Genomic DNA, 20,549 nt, shown 5'->3' with positions numbered 1-20,549 from the left:
ACATGTTTGTTTATGAATTATCGGAGGCTACCCGCCATTTGTTTGCACGCAATACTTAGCTATGTATAGGCTCAGCTCACACGCAGGCCTATCTATGTGCATGGCTGTAGCTCAATCATCTCTGAATTATATTGGCAGCGCTCTGCGCCATTCATTCAGGCACGCACGATGAGGCTGCAGGCCGGGCGAGAGGGGGCAGACATGGTGGCTTTCCTCTCTATCGCTCCGCCTTTTGGTCATTCCGTCAAAACCTCGTCTCTTTCCTCGGGAGAGGGGGGTAGGCCTGGGAATTTGACATGAACCTCGTCCCTTTCCTACAGTGTCTCTGAGCTGAGCCGAGCTGGGCGAGCTGGCTGGGGATGGGTGATTTTCTTGGAGCTGTTTCTCCCGTGTGAAAATTTCCGGGGGCCGGCGTACTAACTCCTGTCAGTGATGGAGACCGAGCCATGTCCCTGAACATTTTTTAAAGCCCATGGAGCCGGCCAGGGATGGTGGCAGCACATGAGTCCCAATAAAAGGTGATCCGGCCCCGGGCATCCTCGAATTCATTCTTTTACGGTTCCTACATGTCTTCAACTAATAGTAATTCCATGACTTGATTTGATGGGAGCACTGCTAATAAGCTCAGCTCAGCTGTCGGCTGTCTCTCTCACGCACGGATCTGGCTGCCCGAATTTCACCGGATTCTTATCTGGAACTAGCTTACTGAAAGATGTGTTGCTGGGCTGTTTGCATCATATAGGAGGATGCTGGTAGATTTCTTCCATTATTATAAATAAATAAATAAAATGCTGTTGAGAAGCAGGAACATCTGTTCTCCTCTTGTGAGATCTTTGTGCTTCTCCAGTTTCTCTCTAAAATATATATAGAGATGATTGGAGCACGGCTCCGTTTCTGTGTGCAGTTTTTCGTCGTCAGAAACGCAAAGAGTGTCGTCCCCATCGACGTCGTTGCAGGGTGCCACCTGCTCCCCCCGCTGCGAAAGCTTGGCTTCAGCACTGTGTTTACCAATAGTGTCCTCGGGAGCGCGGTCGCTTGCTAGTGGTGGTTTCGCTCGCCTCCACGCGGAACAGATGAGCAACGCAGCAAGCGTAACTGTATGACTGAATCAGATCAAAACAACAGCAGAGACGAGCAAGCGTTTCGCCTGCACGCAGACGCAAAGATTCGCCAGGTCTGAGGCCTTGTACGTGCGTGTGTGCGTGCGATGGAAGCGAGCAACTCTGTCTCGCTGGCTAGCGTTTGGGCGGTCACACAGTCAGAATCTCTGAATCTGCAGATCATGGCGGCCCTGTCAGATGCTCATCGTGTCGCTAAGCTGTGGCGGATTAGGCGCAGGTAAGGTAACCACGCGAGATGATATTATGCTTGGTGTGGCAGAGTGTTTTCACTAGCAGTTGATCCAGCCCATGGCCTTGGCGTGCTGATTGCTGAATATCGCCGGCAGCCCAGGCTTTGGGTGCATGACATTTGCTCACGAAAGTTTGCACGCACCTAGCAATTACCGCGTCCCACTTTATCCATTTTCCAAGCGAACCACATTCGACATTTATCTTAGCCAAAACTTCCACTCATGAATAAACAAAACAAAATCAGAGTGAGAATAGAATCAAGACAACATATTTCTTTTTTCTTTAGAGAAATGAGGGGTGTCATTCATGTATAATGTTAACAGGTGGACACAAGCCACACAGGCCAACCCACTTACCGATTTTGTTTTTCGCAACTGACATTTCACTGGTGAACTCATTCGTGGCCCAAGTACCAATTGACCAGGCAGCTATGAAGGCCCACAATAAGGAATGGTGGTGGGTGGTGAGGGCAACCAAGCACTTCATAGCTTGTTAAAAAAAAGCACTTCATAGCTTGTTACTTGTTCTTACATTTTTCCAGCCCAGTACTAGTACTGCGGATTGTAATAATCTCTAAAAGAAGTACTCCCTCTGTAAACTAATATAAAAGTGTTTAGATTACTAAAATAGTGATCTAAATGCTCTTATATTAGTTTACGGAGGGAGTACTAGAATTCTCAAAAAAAAATACTAGATGGGCGAGCATGTGGGCCTGAGTTGAAAAATAATAATGAAAGATCATGGACAAGAATGTAGAAGCATTCAATACCGGCTACATTAAAAGTTTTTGCTTGGAGGCTTGCGCGCCAAAGCTTACCCACTGCAGATGTTGCTCACCACAGGAACATGGCACCGACTAGTGTTTTGCAGCATTTGTGGCTGGAGCGAGGATTTGTGGAGACATTCATTACGAGAGTGCAGAATGGATTGATGTGTTAGGGTATTAGTCGATGAAGAACTCTATGATAAACCGAGGAGCTGCGGTGAGCCAAATGCTAGAAGCTCGGTGTTCAAGATGGATGATTTCCTATCCAGTACAGATTATGTGAAGATGATTACTACCCCGTGGGCAATCTGGAAGGCAAGACGAGATATCATACATGAAGATGTTTATCAAAGCCCTTTGAAACATGCAATTTTTGCATGAGCTGGGCTTGATCGATTCAGCAGAACAGAGAGGTCAGCAGGAGAGGCAGCGTTGGATCCGTCCTCCAAAGGGTGCTGCGAAAGGTAATGTTGATGCTACATTGTCATATGAGATCAACAGGTGCTCGGCTGCAGCTATTTTTCGTGCTGATAATGGTATGGTACCTACCTGGGGGCTTCGGCATTGGTTATGGAGACTGTTTACGATCCAGTTCGTGTTGAGGCAATGGCGTGCTTCGAAGGGCTGTGCTTGATGCAGGACCTAAATCTGTACAAGGCTGTTATAGCCTCTGATTCTATGGGGGTTGTCAGAAGTATCTACGGTATGAAGGAAGCAGAGGAGAGGAACCCATGATCTTAACCAACGGTGTACAATGTAGGTTCTACGAGATGTTTCCTTGCACACCCTGGAGTCGCGCGCAAGCTGGAGGTTCTACGAGATGTTTCCTTTAAACATGAAACAAGGGTGTACAATGTAAATGGCCATAAACTGCTAGAATATCTCTAGTTTTATGTCTAGGCCGCCATGTTTTGCTACTGGAGCCCCCGGGATTTGTATCTGCTACCTGACCTCCTTAATAAAGCTCAGGTGTTTTCCCTAAAAATAATAATCTAAAAGAAGTACTATGTAGCTTTTTTATGATAAAAATATCAAACTTCTTTTTGATGTGTTCTATTTATAGAGCGTAGGATTCTGCCATTGAGGAAATCGACATCAGAAATAAGAACATGAAAAGTTTAAGCCAACCAACGATCAAATAGACAATCGGTTTATTTAATATCATAGAATTATTCACAGAGACAGTTTATTCCATTTTCACACTACATCAATTCTCACACCGTAGAAGAATCAACAAGTGCAAAAAAATACTGCAGCAGCGACATACACCCAACAAAGTACATCTCTAACGGGCTAAAAGCTCTACCCTGTCCGTGAACAAATACTCCCTCTAGTGTTGTACCGTGGTATAAACCATCCTCTGTTCATGTCGCCTGACCCATGGCCAGTGAGGCCAATATCAGCAGAGGAGGTAGAATTTGCCGCAAAACAGATCCTGCAAATGATGTAACAAAGGCAATGACAGTAAATTAACCTGTATGCACAACCGATTCAGATGTCGAGACATATCTGAAGGAAGCCTTTTATACCTGGAACAGGTGCATGGCAATTGTTTGTAACACTTGCAGAGCCAGCTGGTGGTGCTGTAGAATTGGAGTTTGTGGATGGTACGATCCCGATGGCTGCGCAATCCGCTCCGTAAGAACCTGAATGATGGCAGGAGTTAGATGTGAGATGCGTGGTTTTGCTGTACACAGGGGAAGTTTCTTGTGTCCATATGATCTTACAGTCTTGAAAACAAGGCATTGTGGTCATGTTCAGAACATTGCTGAAGCCCTCCTTGCACTCGCAGTGGTAGCTGAGCCCCGTGGCGTTCTTGCATGTGCCCCCGGAACCACAGTAAGCTAAGTCACAAGCTGTAAATAGGATTGTACACATAGAGATTAATCAACATGACTACAGATTACATGAAAACAACATGATCACAAAATGTACAAATGGGAAAACAAGTGGTAAGGTCCAGCAGTTACGGTTTGCCGAGACGGAGACATTTTTGGGTGAAGGCGCGGGTGTTGGGGCTGAAGTGTCGTTAGAACATGTGTGATCAATTGTACCTGCAGGGATATGCTTTTGTTGGTTATGTGGGATAGTTAGATATAAGCAACTCTGTGTTATTTTCCGCTCAGATAATATTGATTAATTTCTGTGCATTGGATTAGTATACACAAGTGTTCCTTCAGGTGTAGGAAGAAACATACTGAAACACAAGAACTCTGAAGAGGGGACTTTTGATTGAAAAGAAAATCTGAAGATGACACGAAGGCGGAAGCATTTAAAAGTAACTTATCCCTATTCTGACTGACAGAGATGCATGTTAAAAATTTAAGACCCATGCCTGTGTCAACAATAGAGACAGCAAACAGAACTGAGAAACTGTGATTGCTACGCGTTTGGGTGGACCAATGAGATTTATGTACATGTGGACTTTCAGTGCCTAAAGTCGACTTTATTCAGACTGAAAAGTGGACATCCTTTTGGAGTACAAAATGGACTTCGTGACTCTGCAAGTCCACATCACCATGTATTCGAGATGCATATAAACCATCCAGAGTTCTGGTGCAGTTCAGATTGCTAAACTATTCCACTTTCCTGAAAATCAATCTTAGAACGAAACACTGATATGTCTATTCAGAAGCTAATTCTGGGTCAGAATTACTCGTTCTCTGAAGGTAGAAGCAGTATCCGATGACCAAACTGCAGGTGTGCACACGACTACAGAAAAGTTGCTGACAGATTAGGCATCCCAAGACGTAGGTGGTATGCAGTTACGCACCGTCACCGGTACAACAAACAATTCCGGCATATCTGGGCTGGCCTGCCTGCCCATTGATGAAGGAAGAGAAGGGAGGTACGCAAGAAGGAGCGCGCACTTACAGTTGGGGATGACGCAGGGCAGGAACCTGAGGCTGTCGCCGACGTGCATCTGCTTCCACCCGGGCTCGCAGTCGCACCTGTACCCCGGCAGCCCCGTCGTCACCGTGCAGTTCCCCTTCCCGCAGGCCACCGCCTTGCATAGCGACCCTGCTCGCCTCGGCCACACAACCCCAAGTCAGGAACCCCGGCCAAGCTCGTAATTAACATCGCCGGCGGCGTTGGGAGAAGCGCTCGGGGAGACTTACCCATGACGGGGGCGAGGAGGGGGCTGAGAGGGGAGAAGAAGTCGGCGGCGGCAGGTCTGGCGGTGATGGCCAGGAGGAGGAGGAGCACCAGCGCGGCGCCGCCGGCGAGTCGTCTCATCTTGGGTTCTTGGTTTCTCTCTCGACTCTGCTGCAGCCGCAAGTACCGCCCACTAGTACTGCTTTGCTGCTGCCCCTTGGTGTTTCCGGTCTCTGGGCTCCCGTGTGTGTGTGGGCGGTTGTTATGATGGAGCTTAAAGAGGCGGATGGATGTGCACAGTTAGTTGGTAGGGAGATGAGGAGGTTTTATGGGGGCTTCCAAGATTGACTTGGCAGCGAGGAGCCAAGCAAAGTCAAGGTGGGTTCCGTTCCAGATGGCGCTCCCGGATGCTTTTCAAATCTATTGTCTTCTGTTTTTCACAAACTATTGTCAAAATTAGTGACTAAAGCTCGATGGATATGGAAATAGTTTTGTTATATTCAAAAATGTTATGGGAGTATTTAGCCCAGTTCAAACGAAGATCCAACGGTTAGGAATGTCCATCATGTGAAATCGCACGGCTAGGAACACTCAATTCGTGAGAGGGCGGATGCTGTTTTACTATTCTCAACTAAGAAGACAATAAATTGTTTATTTAATTAGCGAAAAACGGACCAACTCGTCCACATTGACAGCATAGAACACTTTGGCCGACCTGGCTATCGATGAGGATGTCCCGACGTTACTGAAAGAAAAACACCCGTCGAGAGTGCATACAAGTGTTGTCGTCTCACTCCAAATTCAATTTACTGTAGAGCACCATCAACAAAAGCGTTATTCACGAACTACATGGATCCTGACAGTGACACATACCAATAGTCAAACACACACACCAGCATGAGATGGCTCCGACTTTGATGGCGAGCTTCGCAAGAGAAATATGCAAAGTCGATGCAGATCGAGTTCTTCACAAATGACCACCAAGAGAAAAAAAATAGGTGCATACATTTTAATGGACATGGTTGGATGGCAACTTACGTATCCATCATGTCTTACGACGTGTCCGCGAACTGATAGTGAGTCTGACTTGGGAAACGTCGTTGGAGATGCCCTAACCCCCAGATGTATCACATTTCGGCCGCATCACCCACTCACCCCTAAAAACCAGAATGTTAATCGCGCAAACTTTGTAATACCGTAGAAAACACCCCCTCTGTTGTTCTCTTTGTCTTGCACTCCGGCACGGCGATCTCAGAGGCTTCCCCTACCTCCTCAACTGCCCAAATCATATCCCCGTCGTAGCCGTTATTCTCCATCCTCGTCGGGGACTCGAGATCGACCTTGTCTGCACAAGACGTCTTTGTGCCTTCACAGAGCTCTGATGTGCCCCTGCCCGTTCCTCACAGCGCACAACATCGTCGACATGTGCCTTCACACATCGTTTTGCTTCCACCCTCCTCTTCCTCGGCGGCTGCAGACACAACACATGGTAGCATCGCAAGCTATGGTGGAGATGTACGACTCAACAACCAAGGGGCGGCCTCGAGAGACCTCGCCGGAAGAGGAAGCGTGATTGCCAGGGCCATGTACTTGTGTTTCATTCTTTATCTGTAAAAAGCGGAGTAAAAGTTTTTTTTTTCATGAAAGCGCGACCAGGTAACCCCTATGCATGTGTTGATGCCGAAGCTGGACGCGGTGAGAAGGACTCGATGGGTGACGGGCGGTGATGCGTCCGCCTCCTCGCTAGCGAGGCGGTTGCCGGGCCCGAGAGGCAAGCGTGGGGTCTTAAAGCAACTCCAACAATTTTCTTAGAAAGCATGCTGTAAATTTTAGGAAAAATTTCCTGATAGCACTTTTGTCATATCTTGTAAACTTCTTCCTCTAAAATATGGTTTTTATTTTATTTTTATTTAAATAAAACTAGATAATGGCCAGGGCCTGCCATTCAGTGACACGTGTGACGGCCTCCGACAAGACAGTGCGGTTGCTGCAGGTGACAAGCGGTGTGGTGATGCGTGACAGCCCGGTTGTGGCGCCACAACACATTAGCATGGTAGGCAGTGGCAGTGTAGCTGCATTATGGTGGGGCCGACGACGCGTCAACGGCATGGCGGTGTTCCGGCGGGCAGTGGCTGCGCGGTGATGTTTCAGGAGGTTATTTTGGGGGTGTTTGGTTCAGAAGTCCTAGGACTTTTTCTAATCCCAGGGACTAATCAAAAAAAGACTCTCTAGTAGAGTCTTTTTCTAGTCCCTGTAGAAAAAGTCCCTCCCGTTTGGTTCCTAGGGACTTTTTAGGGACTTTTTCTAGTCTCTGGGACTAAAAAGTCCCTGAACCAAACACCCCCTTTACCACCAAAAGTTTACGGAAAGCAAAACTTTTCCTACACCAAAGGGAAGTTGTGGTCAAGTTCATAGGATCCTGTAAATGTATCCACGTTTTGGGATCCGTTGGAACTTTCTTGAAACACATGTTTGTTTTTACGGCAACGACATGTGTTGGAGTTGTCCTAGCGCGCTTGGACATCTCATTGGCGGCGACGGAGATCGGCGCACGGCCCTGGGTCAGGTGCACGGCGGCGACCTTGAGCCACCCTGAGCCCAGGATTCGGGTGCGAGACGAGGCTGAGAGCATCAAAATCGGGGTTTCTACTGTGTGTTACCGAGTGCGTTTCCAGCCGGAACAGTCGATCGAATCGACCAGCGACCCTGCACCGTCTACGTGCGGCGTGCGCGTCTAGTCAGTACTCCAGTCCAGGCAACCAAAGCCAGGTCCAGATGTACACGGACAGCAGCACCCGCCCGTGAAACATCTGGAAGCACTCTCGTAAAAGTATGCGGCGAGCCGGGCCACCGGCGCGGTCGAGTTCGAGCTCCTCCCGTGGACCGACACGGCAAAACCGGCGCGGCGTCGTCCGTCGACGTGGGCAGCCCCACGAGCCCTCGGCGTGGCGGGATTTCACAGTGCCGCACCGCACCGCACCTCCATCGAGTCTAACAAGGCCGATCTAGTGCGCGCGCTGGCGGCTGACCGTTGTTTCAGCTGTCTCGCCCACAACGGAAGCAAGCGCCGAGTATAACGGAAATCCTCCCCAAATCCCCCGCCCTCCTGGCCAAATTCAATCCCCCTCCACGGCTATCACCTCTCGCCTCCCTCCACCCCTCCACCTCCACCGCCGCGCGCTACTCGCCCCCCTCCTCCCCTCCGCCCAGAGCCGGTCCTCAGCATGTGCAATAGGTGCGGTGGCACAGGCCCTCACTAAATCCAAGGGCCCTCATACAGGAGTAAAGCTACATGTATGAAGCATTTACGTTGGTTTTATGGATTAATCTAACACGAAACACTATCATTGGGCGTCGGATGGGATAACCGGCTCATCCCTTGAAATTCAAAGGACAATGTAGTTAGTTGGAAGGACCCCGTAGGAACGTAGGGTTAGCTTTTTTGCTCATACAGGTACTCCCTCCATTTATTTCAAGTTTGCATATAAAATTTGTCTAGAGTCAAGCTTCATAAAATTTGTCCAACTTTATAAAAAAATAGCAACATAGACAATAAGAAATTAATATCATTAGATCCATCATGAAATTATTTTTCATACTATGGGGCTGTTTGGTTTCTAGCCATATTTTGCCACACTTTACCACACCTCACCTTAGGCAAGTTTGACTAAGTTAGTTGGTGTTTGGTTCTAGCCACACCTTAGGCAAGAATTTTTTTTATGAGCAGTGAACCCTACATGTCATAGACACAAAAAGTGTGGCAAGATTCCCTTAGGCAAGCCAAAGTGTGGCTAACAATTTGAGCAACTCAAGTTAGTCAAGTGTGGCAAAAATAATGTGGCAATATAAGGCAAACATAGTCACAATCCAAACTTCAGTATTGTTGATGCCGATATTTTTTTAATATAATTTTTTTCAAACTTTACGTGGTTTGATTTCAACATATCTTATTTGCGGACTAAAAAGAAATAGAGGGAGTACATGAATGAATACTATCACTAAACACACACACATTGCAATTCAATGTAGCCCACGGCTCAGTTCCCAGCATTGCACACGGAAACCTGGAAAACACAAAGAAGGAACGGTCCATAATGGTAGGAACAATAGACAAAACTCCATCTCAAAAGGAAATTAGGCCCAATTAAAGTGCATTGTATATCTGTATCACATGTTCATTGCTTGCCCCACACGCGATAGACAAGCGGAGTGGCAATACATTTGAACTTTGAGCTTCTCAGGCGATTGGAGGTAGCTTTCAACTTTTACCACATGGTTTGAGCTTTAAACTTCTCCTAGTCGGACAAACAAGGTGACAAGCCCGGGCATGTGAGCTGAAGGTTCCTGCTCTGGCACCCAAGATGCGATTCTATCCCAATCACGTGATGAATTCATGATCGGGACACAACCTCATTTCGAGCGCTTAGCAAGGTGGATATCATTACAACATACTGAAAGCACAAGTGCTCCCTGGGTGATTTTGGTAATTAATGTCAACATATCTTTTGTTGGACTAACATTTTCATCTAGTATATTTCAGAGAGTTCAACAAAGGTGTGTCATGGACAAGAGGATGTGGAACCTCCTCAAGATGCTAAGGACAAAGATTGACAAAAACTCAAGACTCTTCATTTCTATTTTAGTGATCCAAGATCACATTGAGTCCATAAGAAAAGCCAATACTATTAAAAGGGGATGAGGTATTGCTTAATGGTCTACTTGCTCAAAGTGCTTAGTGATATGCTCCAAAGCCCTCAACCCCTTTCTCTAATCCTAATTTGTCCTAAACCTAAAGTCAAACTCGGCCCCACCGATTTGATTCATCTGGCGCCACCGAGTTCACTTGACATAGCCACTGCCAGAAACCCTAATCAGTTCGGTCTCACCGATGGGATCTCAGTCTCACCGAGATGGGCTTGCAAACTCTCTGTTGCCTGTTCCAACTATTTCGGTCTCACCGAAATAGGCAGTCGGCCCCATCGAGTTTTCCTGACCAACTATCTGTTAGCTTATTACTGAAATCGGTCTCACCGAGTTCACGTAATCTGTCAAACCGAGATGAGGTTTTACCCTAACCCTGGCACATCGGTCCCACCGAGTTGATCATGTCGGTCCCACCGAAAATCCTAACATTCACATTTTGAACTAAATCGGTCTCACCGAGTTTACCTATTCGGTCTGACCGAGTTGGCTCAAATGTGTGTAATGGTTAGATTTTGTGTGGAGGCTATATATACCCCTCCACCCCTTCTCCATTTGTGAGAGAGTCATCAGAACATGCCTACACTTCCAGCATACATTTTCTGAGAGAGAACCACCTACTCATGTGTTGAGACCAAGACATTCCAATCCTACCACAAGAATCTTGATCTCTAGCCTTCCCCAAGTTGCTTTCCACTCAAATCATCTTTCCACCATAGCCAAATCTGTGAGAGAGAGTTGAGTGTTGGGGAGACTATCATTTGAAGCACAAGAGCAAGGAGTTCATCATTAACACACCATTTATTACCTTTTGAAGAGTGGTGTCTCCTAGATTGGTTAGGTGTCACTTGGGAGCATCCGCCAAGATTGTGAAGTTGAACCAAGGAGTTTGTAAGGGCAAGGAGATCACCTACTTCGTGAAGATTTACCCAAGTGAGGGAAGTCCTTCGTGGGCGATGGCCATGGTGGGATAGACAAGGCTGCTTCTTCGTGGACCCTTCGTGGGTGGAGCCCTTCGTGGACTCGCGCAACCGTTACCCTTTATGGGTTGAAGTCTCCACCAACGTGGATGTACAATAGCGCCACCTATCAAAACCACGCCAAAAATCTTCGTGTCTCCAATTGCGTTTGCACACTCCAATCCCATCCCCTTACTTTCTTGCAATTTGCATGCTTTACTTTCCGCTGCTCATATACTCCTGCCATGCTGGCTTAAAATGTATTGTGAATGCTTAAACTTGTGCTGAAACTCCACCTCAACTTGAAGAATTTAAAAACTGACACTTTTGCTTGTTGAGGGTCTAATCACTCCCCCTCTAGACACCTCTTCTCGATCCTTTCACATACCATGTACTAAATAGATGAGAATACCAGATACATGCTTACACTCGCCACAAGCTACAACATGAATACATCAATACATAACAATCATCATACAAAAGAGCAGGATTCGACTATGGATGAAATCAAATGAAAAAGAAGAACGACATCCACCCTGCTAATCCCAGGCTCCCGACCCGAAACTTATCCCTTGATTGAAGAAGAAGAACTCCAAAAGCAATCAAGCATCACTCTCATGTCAGATCATCGCATTACCTGTAACTGCACCTGTTGTTGTAGTAATCTGCGAGCCATGAGGACTCAGCAATCCCATTACCATGGGTATTAAGACTAGCAAAGCTTAATGGGTATGGAATGGATAAGTGGCGAGGTTGCAGCAAGCGCTAAGCATTGTATGGTGGCTAACTTACAAGTACAAGAATAAGAAGAGAAACTACGCATCACGGTCGCAAACTAGTAATGATCAAGAAGTGATGCTGAAGTACTTACTAGTCAAACATAACCCCACTGTGTTCTCTTCTTGAACTCCTTCGGAAAGAGACGGTCACGATTACACACGTGGTTGGTGTATTTTATTTCGAATCCGGTTTCAAGTTCTCTACAACCGGATATTATAAATTTCTCATCTGCCACATAACCGCGGGCACGGCTTCCGAAAAGATTTAACCCTGCAGGGGTGTCCCAATTTAGTCCATCACAAACTCTCACGATCTGCGGAGGAAAATCCTCCATTCCGGAACAGCCCGTTCAAGCTCAGAATCCCGGTTCACAAGTTCTTCGAAGAAAGGAAAACTATCCCAAGGAGATCTCCCAGTGAGTCAGATCCGTGCCCAGAGCCGCTTGCTCTCTATCTACGGACTCATCCGTATATGCAAAGTGGACGATAGCCAAAAGACCTCGAGTTGCCCCGAGGCGACATCGCCGACTGCTAGGTAGGTGTACCAACACTCATGTCAAGTTATTAATTAAGAATCCTCAGGTGCTAGCCAGTCCCTATGCAAGTTTCAGTTATTATTAGGCAAATGGTAAAACCAAAGTTGGATCTCCATGGGAAAGCTTTACTTTAAGCGAAGAATCAAGGGGGGCCCATAAACCCCGACCGTGTTAGGAACGCAAAATCAAGGAACATAACACCGGTATGACGGAAACTAAGGCGGCAAGAATGGAACAAAACACCAAGCAAAAGGCCGAGCCTTCCACCCTTTACCAAGTGTATTGATGCATTAATTAAATAAGAGATATTGTGACATCCCATGCTTTACATGTCCCAATATGGAACAACTTGCACTGCACCTGCAACTAGCAACGCTATAAGAGAGGCTGAGCAAAGCGGTAATATAGCCAATCAACGGTTTGCTAGGATGATGGAAAAGGTTGGAGGCATATCATGGCAATTTGGGAGGCTTGATAAACAAGTGGTAGGGAGCGCGACATAACAATAGCATCGAGACAACTAGCAAGGTAAAGATAGTAGTGATCTCCAGGGTAAAGATCATCTTGCTTGAAATCCCGCTCGGAAGAAGACCGAATCCATGAAGTAGACGAGTCCACATAGTCAAACGGATCCTCACAATCGCAACGTAACCGGAACTATCAAGAAGAAGCACAACCGAAAAGAAGCAAACAACATGATAAACACACAAGCATAAACATGACATGATGCACAATCAAGTATGATGCATGTCCATTTTAATGAGGCACGACATGGCAAAGTGCAACAAATAATACTACAAATTAAGTGGAGCTCAATATGCAGTTGCATATTGACGAAACACCACATTCATTTATTTGGTTCGCTCTCGTTTATGAACAAGACAAGATTAAATGTTGGTTAACATGGCAAGAGGTGAAGCATAAGTAAACTAACTATTTATGCAAGTTTAAATGAGGCCAAAAATAACAAATAACAATTTCAGAAAATCCCCATATGCATATTTCGAATTTGGTAATGTTTTGCCCTATACACAATTTGAAGTTGTTAAACATGCAAAGTAAGTGCACAATGTTAATCTATGTATTTTTTCTAGACCATTTACATATAAAGTTTATTTAATCGGAGCTACGGTTATTTAGTTATGAAATAAATCATTTTTAGCAAGTCATTTATGCAAATTAATTCAAACATCACATTTAAACATTTTTAACATGAATGAAAGTTGGAAATTATTAAACTAGATGAAACTCTAAGAATTTTACATATATAATTTTTTAAATTCCGATGCATGGGTAAAAAGTTATTATATGCATGAACATTGAGGGGTTTTCTTTACAATTGTAATTCCCTGGATAAAGACAAAAACGCTAGACAGTGAAAAAAACTACTCGGGCTGAAACTTAAGGAACTGGGCTGAAAGGCAGCTCACATTGGGCCTCAGCCCGGCTGTCGGAGAGGTCTCGCAGGCCGGCACTGGCTTGCAGATCGGGGGACTGGGCCTGCTCGCGTTGGGCACGACGCGGTCAAGGACGACCGGCTGGCAACCGCGCTCGAGGACGGGCTGACCCGCAGGTCAACGCACGAGCGAGGCAGAGGCATCGATCTCCTCTGCCCGAGCTGCTGCTGCTCGATGGTGGCGTTGGGAGACGGCTGCGGCGAGGGACTTGCGGAGGCCGGCAGGCGGATCTTGGGCGGCGGAGGCCACGGACTACGGCGAGGGGAGGCGTGAAGCAGAGGAGGCTCGAGGCAAATCTGAACAGCGGCGTCTTGAGCCCCTGGTGGCCGACGTCTTGGTTCTTGCAGGTTGGCGCGCGAGCCGGCGAGGAACTCCGGCGACGGGTGGGTGACGGTGACGCGAGCGCCAGAAACGGCCAGAGGGAGGGGGACCCGGTGGAGCTCAACTCCGGCGAGCTACTGCTCGTTGCCGGCTGGAAGGAGACGGGTCGAGGGCGGCGGCGCTCCTGCTTGAACGGGATGAGAGAGACGGAGAGGTGAGACGAGGGAGAAGCACGGGAGAAAAGGAAGGCACAGAGCGACGGGACTGGCCTGGTCGCAACGGTGGTCGGCCGGCGTGCTGTCGGAGTGGAGGCAAGACGGCGGCTGCCTCGATCCCATCCGGATCGAGTGCCTGGGGCATCGGCTCGGACAGAGCTGCGGGAGAACCGGTGTGTGGAGGCGTCCGGTTGGGCAAGCGGGTGGATCGGGAGGATCCCGAGGGAGGGAGTGGCGGCGGCCGGTGAGGTGATGGATGGACAACCTAGGTCTAGGGTTAGACTGTTTATATAGCAAGTGGATTTTGGTTAAGGCTTAATCGGACCCTCCGATTTAGATTGGACGGTTAAGAAAATAGGCTAGGGATTCCAAATGAGAAACCGAAGATGTTTGGTGGATGATCCGAATCCAACGGTGATGACTGAGCGGGTCGGGTTCGGGTAAGTTTTCGGACGCGCACGCGAAGGTTCTCAGAGAGGTCGACAAAGACAAGGGGGCCTGACAAAAGGTCAACGGAGACAAAGCGAGAAGCGGCAACTACGAACAACTACGAGTTTTATGAAAACACACGGATGCAATGCACATGATGACAACAAACATAATTAGAGCGGCTACAACAAAAACATGGAAGGCGTCTGGAGCGTCGGTCTCGGACTGTTACACCTGCCCACACACTAATTGTGTATATTAATCATCTGAATACTACAACATTTCTTACATTTAAGGGCCTACTGAATATGTAACAAAAAATCGAATATCTAAAAAAAATAGACGAATCAATTTATAGTCCAAAATATAAATCAAGTTAAGTTAGGCTACTAGTTTGCGTGGTTTGACTTCAACATATCTTATTTGCAGACTAAAAAGAAATAGAGGAAGTACATTTATGAATACTATCACCAAACACACACATTGCTGCAATGTAGCCCACGACTCAGTTCCCAGAATTGCACATGGAAACCTTTTCGACAAAGGGTGGATTTTATTAACTCAAAATGTAGCATCAAAAGGATACAAACACAATGAGCACACACCCGGCCTCTGCATAGCTAGGATGCACACAACCAACACAAACTCACGCACACAAAAACACGCCAGCAATAGCAAAGTCATATAGGACCAAAGCTATGCATAGGGCGATGAAAAAAGAAAAAAGCCCCAAAGCGATCATATCCGCGATGGGCAAACTAGAAAAATGACCGTATCTGCACCATTCATCTCATGACACCACACAGACAACGAGGTTCTTCAACAGTAATGCCTTCAGGAAGGGAGCGACACTTGAGCGTCGCCATCACCGGATCCAACCACCAAGGCTAGAATCTAGGTTTTCACCCTGAAGAATCGGTCTGAGCATTCCGAACAATGCCTTCAACAAGGTAACGACATAAAAATGTCGCCATTGCCAGGTATACCCAACTCGGGGCAGACCTAGGCTTTCGCCCCGACACTCAGAGACCGGATGCTCAAGTAGCACCACCCTCGAAGTCACTGACGTGTTGTCGCCACCACTTTTTCGCGATACCAGCAGCTACATGTGATGTGACCGCCACCGCCACACAACCATCCCTCTGCACCAAGACATTGTTCATAGTTTGCATATCCCCGCCGAAATCGACCACCGGATTTTTAGAGATAAAACTCTCACAAAACCAATTGATGATGATAATCCGCAGCAAGGCCACTGCCGTAGGCTGAAGTGATCACCACACATAGCCTGTCATCGAAGGGACCCCGGGTTTACCCTGCCGCAATCTGGACGAGGGAACCGGAGGCGGCCAGCAGGGGTTGTCTTACGAAGATGTAGGAGCTTGGACAAAGGCATGCCAGCATGGACTAACCCCTAGATCAACAGATCAGTGGGTCTGCCATTGATGTCACCGGATCGACACCTGATCTGAATCAGGGCGCTCGAACCATGTGCACCATCGCTGGAGCCTGCACCTGCGCTTGCTGTGACGGCCATCATGCACCGGTGGACGGCGAAGAACGGCTTCCTCTGGGACAACACGGGACGGGAACCGCACCAGGCGCCGCCACTGCCGCCCAAGGTAGCCATCACGAGATCGCCATGGATGGAGGCCGAGCCTCACCCGCGGAATGCCCCACCGCCACCGTCCTTGGCCCCAGCGCCAGCTTCGCCGGCGGTGGCCTCCGGTGGCGGCGAGACGGGAGGCAAATTGGTTGAGCCCCCGGCGGCTGAAATGGGATCCCCCGAGTCGCCAGTCACGATGGTAGGAAAAATAGACAAAACTCCATCTCAAAAGGAAATTAGGCCCAATTAAAGTGCATTGTATATCTGTATCGCATGTTCATCGCTTGCCCCACACGCGATAGACAAGCGGAGTGACAATACATTTGAACTTTGAGCTACTCAGACGATTGGATGTAGCTTTGAGCTTTTACCACATGGTTTGAGCTTTAAACTTCTCCTGGTCGCACAAACAAGGTGACAAGCCCGGGCATGTGAGCTGAAGGCCCCTGCCCACATACTAATTGTGTATATTAATCATCTGAATACTACAACAGTTCTTACATTTAAGGGCCTACTGAATATGTAACAAAAAATTGAATAACTAGAAAAAATAGACGAATCAATTTATAGTCCAAAATATAAATCAAGTTAAGTTAGGCTGCTAGTCTTCCTCAAGTGTATCATTTACAAGTGGTACGGAGTAGACACACATAACCAATAGATTACCAAACCCATTATAATATGTATGACACATTTGACCAAAAATGATAAAGTAGTGTGTCAATGATTAAGAGACAAGGTCCTCGTAAACATCTTGTGTAATATAGACTTCTTTATTTCCGTAAGTCTAATCAAAGATTGCTATTAAGATATTTCATATACCATACACTATAGAGATCTAGTTTTTAGGGATATACTATAGAGATCTATAATAAGACCTCGGGCTGAAAAAAGTGTGCGTATTTTTAAGAATGCACACAAAAACATATATGCTATATTCATGCAATAGTCACAAATTATTCGGATAAAACATGTAATTTCTATTTATTATTTTCTAATATTTAAGTGGATTTGGTTCAATTACTTTCAAGGTGCAATATGTTAAAATTATATATAACTGTGATTTCACAAAAAGCTATTTATAAATAAGCACTACTGTTTAGTGTAAATGATTATATTTATTTTGATTCGCACCGGGCCTAATATTCAGTTGGACTCCACCTCCACCGCCGTGCTCTACTCGCCCCCTTCCTCCGCTCCTCCCAGGGATGGAGCTCGTTGTGGCGGGTCGCCAGACGGCGGCGCCATTCACGCCGGGCCACCATCTGCTCACCGCCGGGATTGCGCCGCAGGGCCGCGGTGACACCGAGAGACGGGCGTCACTGGTGGACGTACTTCAGCTTCTTCGGCCCAGCGGCGAGCACCCCCTCGGAGGCCCATTGCAGGTGGATTGTTTGGTAGAAGCTCCAGGTTGCATAGACTAACGTGGTCCGCGACACCGATCGTGCTACACTGCACTTCCATCGAGTCTGACGAGGCCGATCTACTACGCGCGCCCTGGCTGCTGACCGTTGTTTCCAGCGGGCGCACTCACAACAGAAGCGAGCGCCGAGCGTAACGGAAATCCTCCCCCAAATCCCCCTCCTGGCCAAATTCAATCCCCTCCCCCTCCATGGCTACCACCTCTCGCCCCTCCTCCCCTCCACCTCTGCCGTCGCGCGCACTCACCCCCCTCCTCCCCTCCACCCAGGGCCGGGCCTCAGCATGTGCGATAGGTGCGGTGGCACAGGGCCTCCCTAAGTCCAAGGGCCCTCATACAGGAGTAAAGCTACATGTATGAAGCGTTTACGTTGGTTTTATGGATTAATCCAACGTGAAACCCTATCGTTGGGCGTCGGATAGGGAAACTGGCCCATCCCTTGAAATTCAAAGGACAAGTTTAGTTAGTTGGAAGGATTCCATAGGAACACAGGGCTAGCTTTTTTGCTCATACATGTACTCCCTTCATTTATTTGAAGTGTGCATATAAAATTTGTCTAGAGTCAAGCTTCATAAAATTGGTCCAACTTTATAAAAAATAGCAACATGGATAATACGAAATTAATATCATTAGATCCATCATGAAATTATTTTTCATACTATATAACTTTAGTATTGTTGATGCTGGTATTTTTTTAGTATATTTTTATCAAACTTTACGTGGTTTGATTTCAACATATCTTATTTGCGAAGTAAAAAGAAATAGACAAGTACATGAATGAATACAATCACCAAACATACACATTGCAATGCAATGTAGCCCACGTCTCAGTTCCAACATTGCACACGGAAACCTAGAAAACACAAAGAAGGAACGGTCCGTGATGGCAAGAACAATAGACAAAACTCCATCTCAAAAGGAAATTAGGCCAATTAAAGTGCATTGTATATCCGTATCGCATGTTTATCGCTTGCCCCACACGCGATAGACAAGCGGAGTGGCAATACATTTGAACTTTGTGCTTCTCAGACGATTGGAGGTAGCTTTCAGCTTACCACATGGTTTGAGCTTTAAACTTCTCCTGGTTGGACAAACAAGGTGACAAGCCCGGGCATGTGAGCTGAAGGCCCCTGCCCACATACTAATTGTGTATATTAATCATCTGAATACTACAATATTTCTTACATTGAAGGGCCTACTGAATATGTAACGAAAATTGAATATCTAGACAAAACAGACGAATCATTTATAGTCCAAAATATAAATCAAGTTAAGTTAGGCTACTAGTCTTCCTCAAGTGAATCATCTACAAGTGGTACAGAGTAGACACACATAACCAATAGATTACCAAACCCATTATAATATGCATGACACATTTGACCAAAATGATAAAGTAGCGTGTCAATGATTAAGTGACAAGGTCCTCGTAAACATCTTGTGTAATCCAGATTTCTTTATTTGCGTAAATCTAATCAAAGACCGCTATCAAGATATTACTTATGCCATACACTATAGAGACCTATTTTTTAGGGATACACTATAGAGATCTATAATAAGACCTCGGGGTGAAAAAAGTGCTTCTTTTTAAGAATGCACACAAAAACATATATTCTATATTCATGCAATAGTCATAAATTAATCGGATAAAACATGTAAATTTTTTATTTTTTATTTTCTAATATTTAAGTGGATTTTTTCAATTACTTTTAAGGTGGAATATGTTAGAATTATATATAACTGTGATTTCACAAAAAGCTATTTATAAATAAGCACTACTATTTAGTGTAAATGATTATATTTATTTTGATTCGCACCGGGCCTAATATTTGGTTGGACTCCACCCCCACCTCCATAGCCGCACTCTACTCGCCCCCTTCGTCCGCTCCTCCCAGGGATGGAACTCGTTGCGGCAGGTCGCCAGACGGCGGCGCCGCTCGCGCTATGCCTGGGCCACCATCTGCTCGCCATCAGGAGGGCGGCGTAGGGCCGAGGTGACGCCGAGAGACGGGAGTCACGGGTGGATGTACTTTAGCTTCTACGGCCCAGCGGCGAGCACCCCCTCCGAGTCCCGCTACAGGTGGATTGTTTTGTAGGAGCTCCAGGCTGCGCAGACTGGCGTGGTCCGCATTACCGATGTGCTACGAGCCTGGATTCACGTTCGCCGATCATGAGCTACACCAGGCCGCCTCCTCGCCGGTGGTTTCGATGACGACAGCATCCGCATCTGGAACCCTGAGCCGGCGTTGCTGTACGTCCTTTTCCCTCGACCCTTTCTATATGTTGTGATTTATTTGGTGTGTCTTACTTATCTGAGGCGAAATGATATATTGATGGAAGAAGAACTCAGGAAGTTACATTTGGATAGGGATTGATCATAGCAGAAATATCCAACAGTCTTATTTTATTCATTACTGTAGTTCCTGATTCCAAATGTTATTGTATTTCCATGCCTACTGGAGATCTAGGGCTTCAGTCTTATTTTATTTATTTCTGAAAGATGGAGTTACAACAGGTGGATTGTTATCAAAGATCAAGGGGATCATAAAAAGGTGCCACTGATGGCCAACATGGCCGTTTTTGTAAAACAGCCAGAAACAATACCATCTAGCTGATCTCTCGCGGTAGATCCCCAAAGGGTTACTCGATGGACTTAGCTCCTGCTTGACACCAGAGATCAATATCCCTTCTGACAACCTCTAGAATGTGAACTTCAGAAGCAAATTTTGCTCTGAAAGTGCATTTTTTTTCTCTCTTGCTAAACCCTCCATAAGATGATTGTTGGGAGGGACCTTAATGCTTTCCTATGGAACGGGTGGGCGGCAATTGTCATGGCCGAAAACATATCCAGGGCGTGCTTCTTGGAGTTCCAATTATGTTGGGCATAGGAGCTGCATCCTAACCAGAGGGCAGCC

The 20,549-nt window shown here is 46.6% G+C and overlaps 1 protein-coding gene across 2 annotated transcripts; it reads right to left on the bottom strand.

Annotated features, from left to right (window-relative positions):
• Positions 1 to 3,257: 3,257 nt before the first annotated feature.
• LOC123098499 (neurogenic locus notch homolog protein 1) lies at positions 3,258 to 5,522 on the bottom strand. Of its 2 annotated transcripts, XM_044520499.1 has the most exons (6): positions 5,238 to 5,522; positions 4,993 to 5,139; positions 4,089 to 4,172; positions 3,846 to 3,974; positions 3,648 to 3,764; positions 3,258 to 3,553 (listed from the first exon to the last, which is right to left on the bottom strand). In XM_044520499.1, the coding sequence occupies exons 1-6, from the start codon at positions 5,353 to 5,355 to the stop codon at positions 3,483 to 3,485; spliced, it is 666 nt and encodes a 221-aa protein (XP_044376434.1). In that variant the 5' UTR covers positions 5,356 to 5,522; the 3' UTR covers positions 3,258 to 3,482. The 2 variants fall into 2 exon arrangements, with proteins under 2 accessions (XP_044376434.1, XP_044376435.1); XM_044520500.1 differs by lacking the exon at positions 4,089 to 4,172.
• Between the last annotated feature and the right edge of the window lie 15,027 nt (positions 5,523 to 20,549).

Source organism: Triticum aestivum, chromosome 4D (assembly GCF_018294505.1).
Source record: "Triticum aestivum cultivar Chinese Spring chromosome 4D, IWGSC CS RefSeq v2.1, whole genome shotgun sequence".
Taxonomy (NCBI): Eukaryota; Viridiplantae; Streptophyta; class Magnoliopsida; order Poales; family Poaceae; genus Triticum; species Triticum aestivum.
This window is presented reverse-complemented; position numbering and strand designations above follow the sequence as displayed.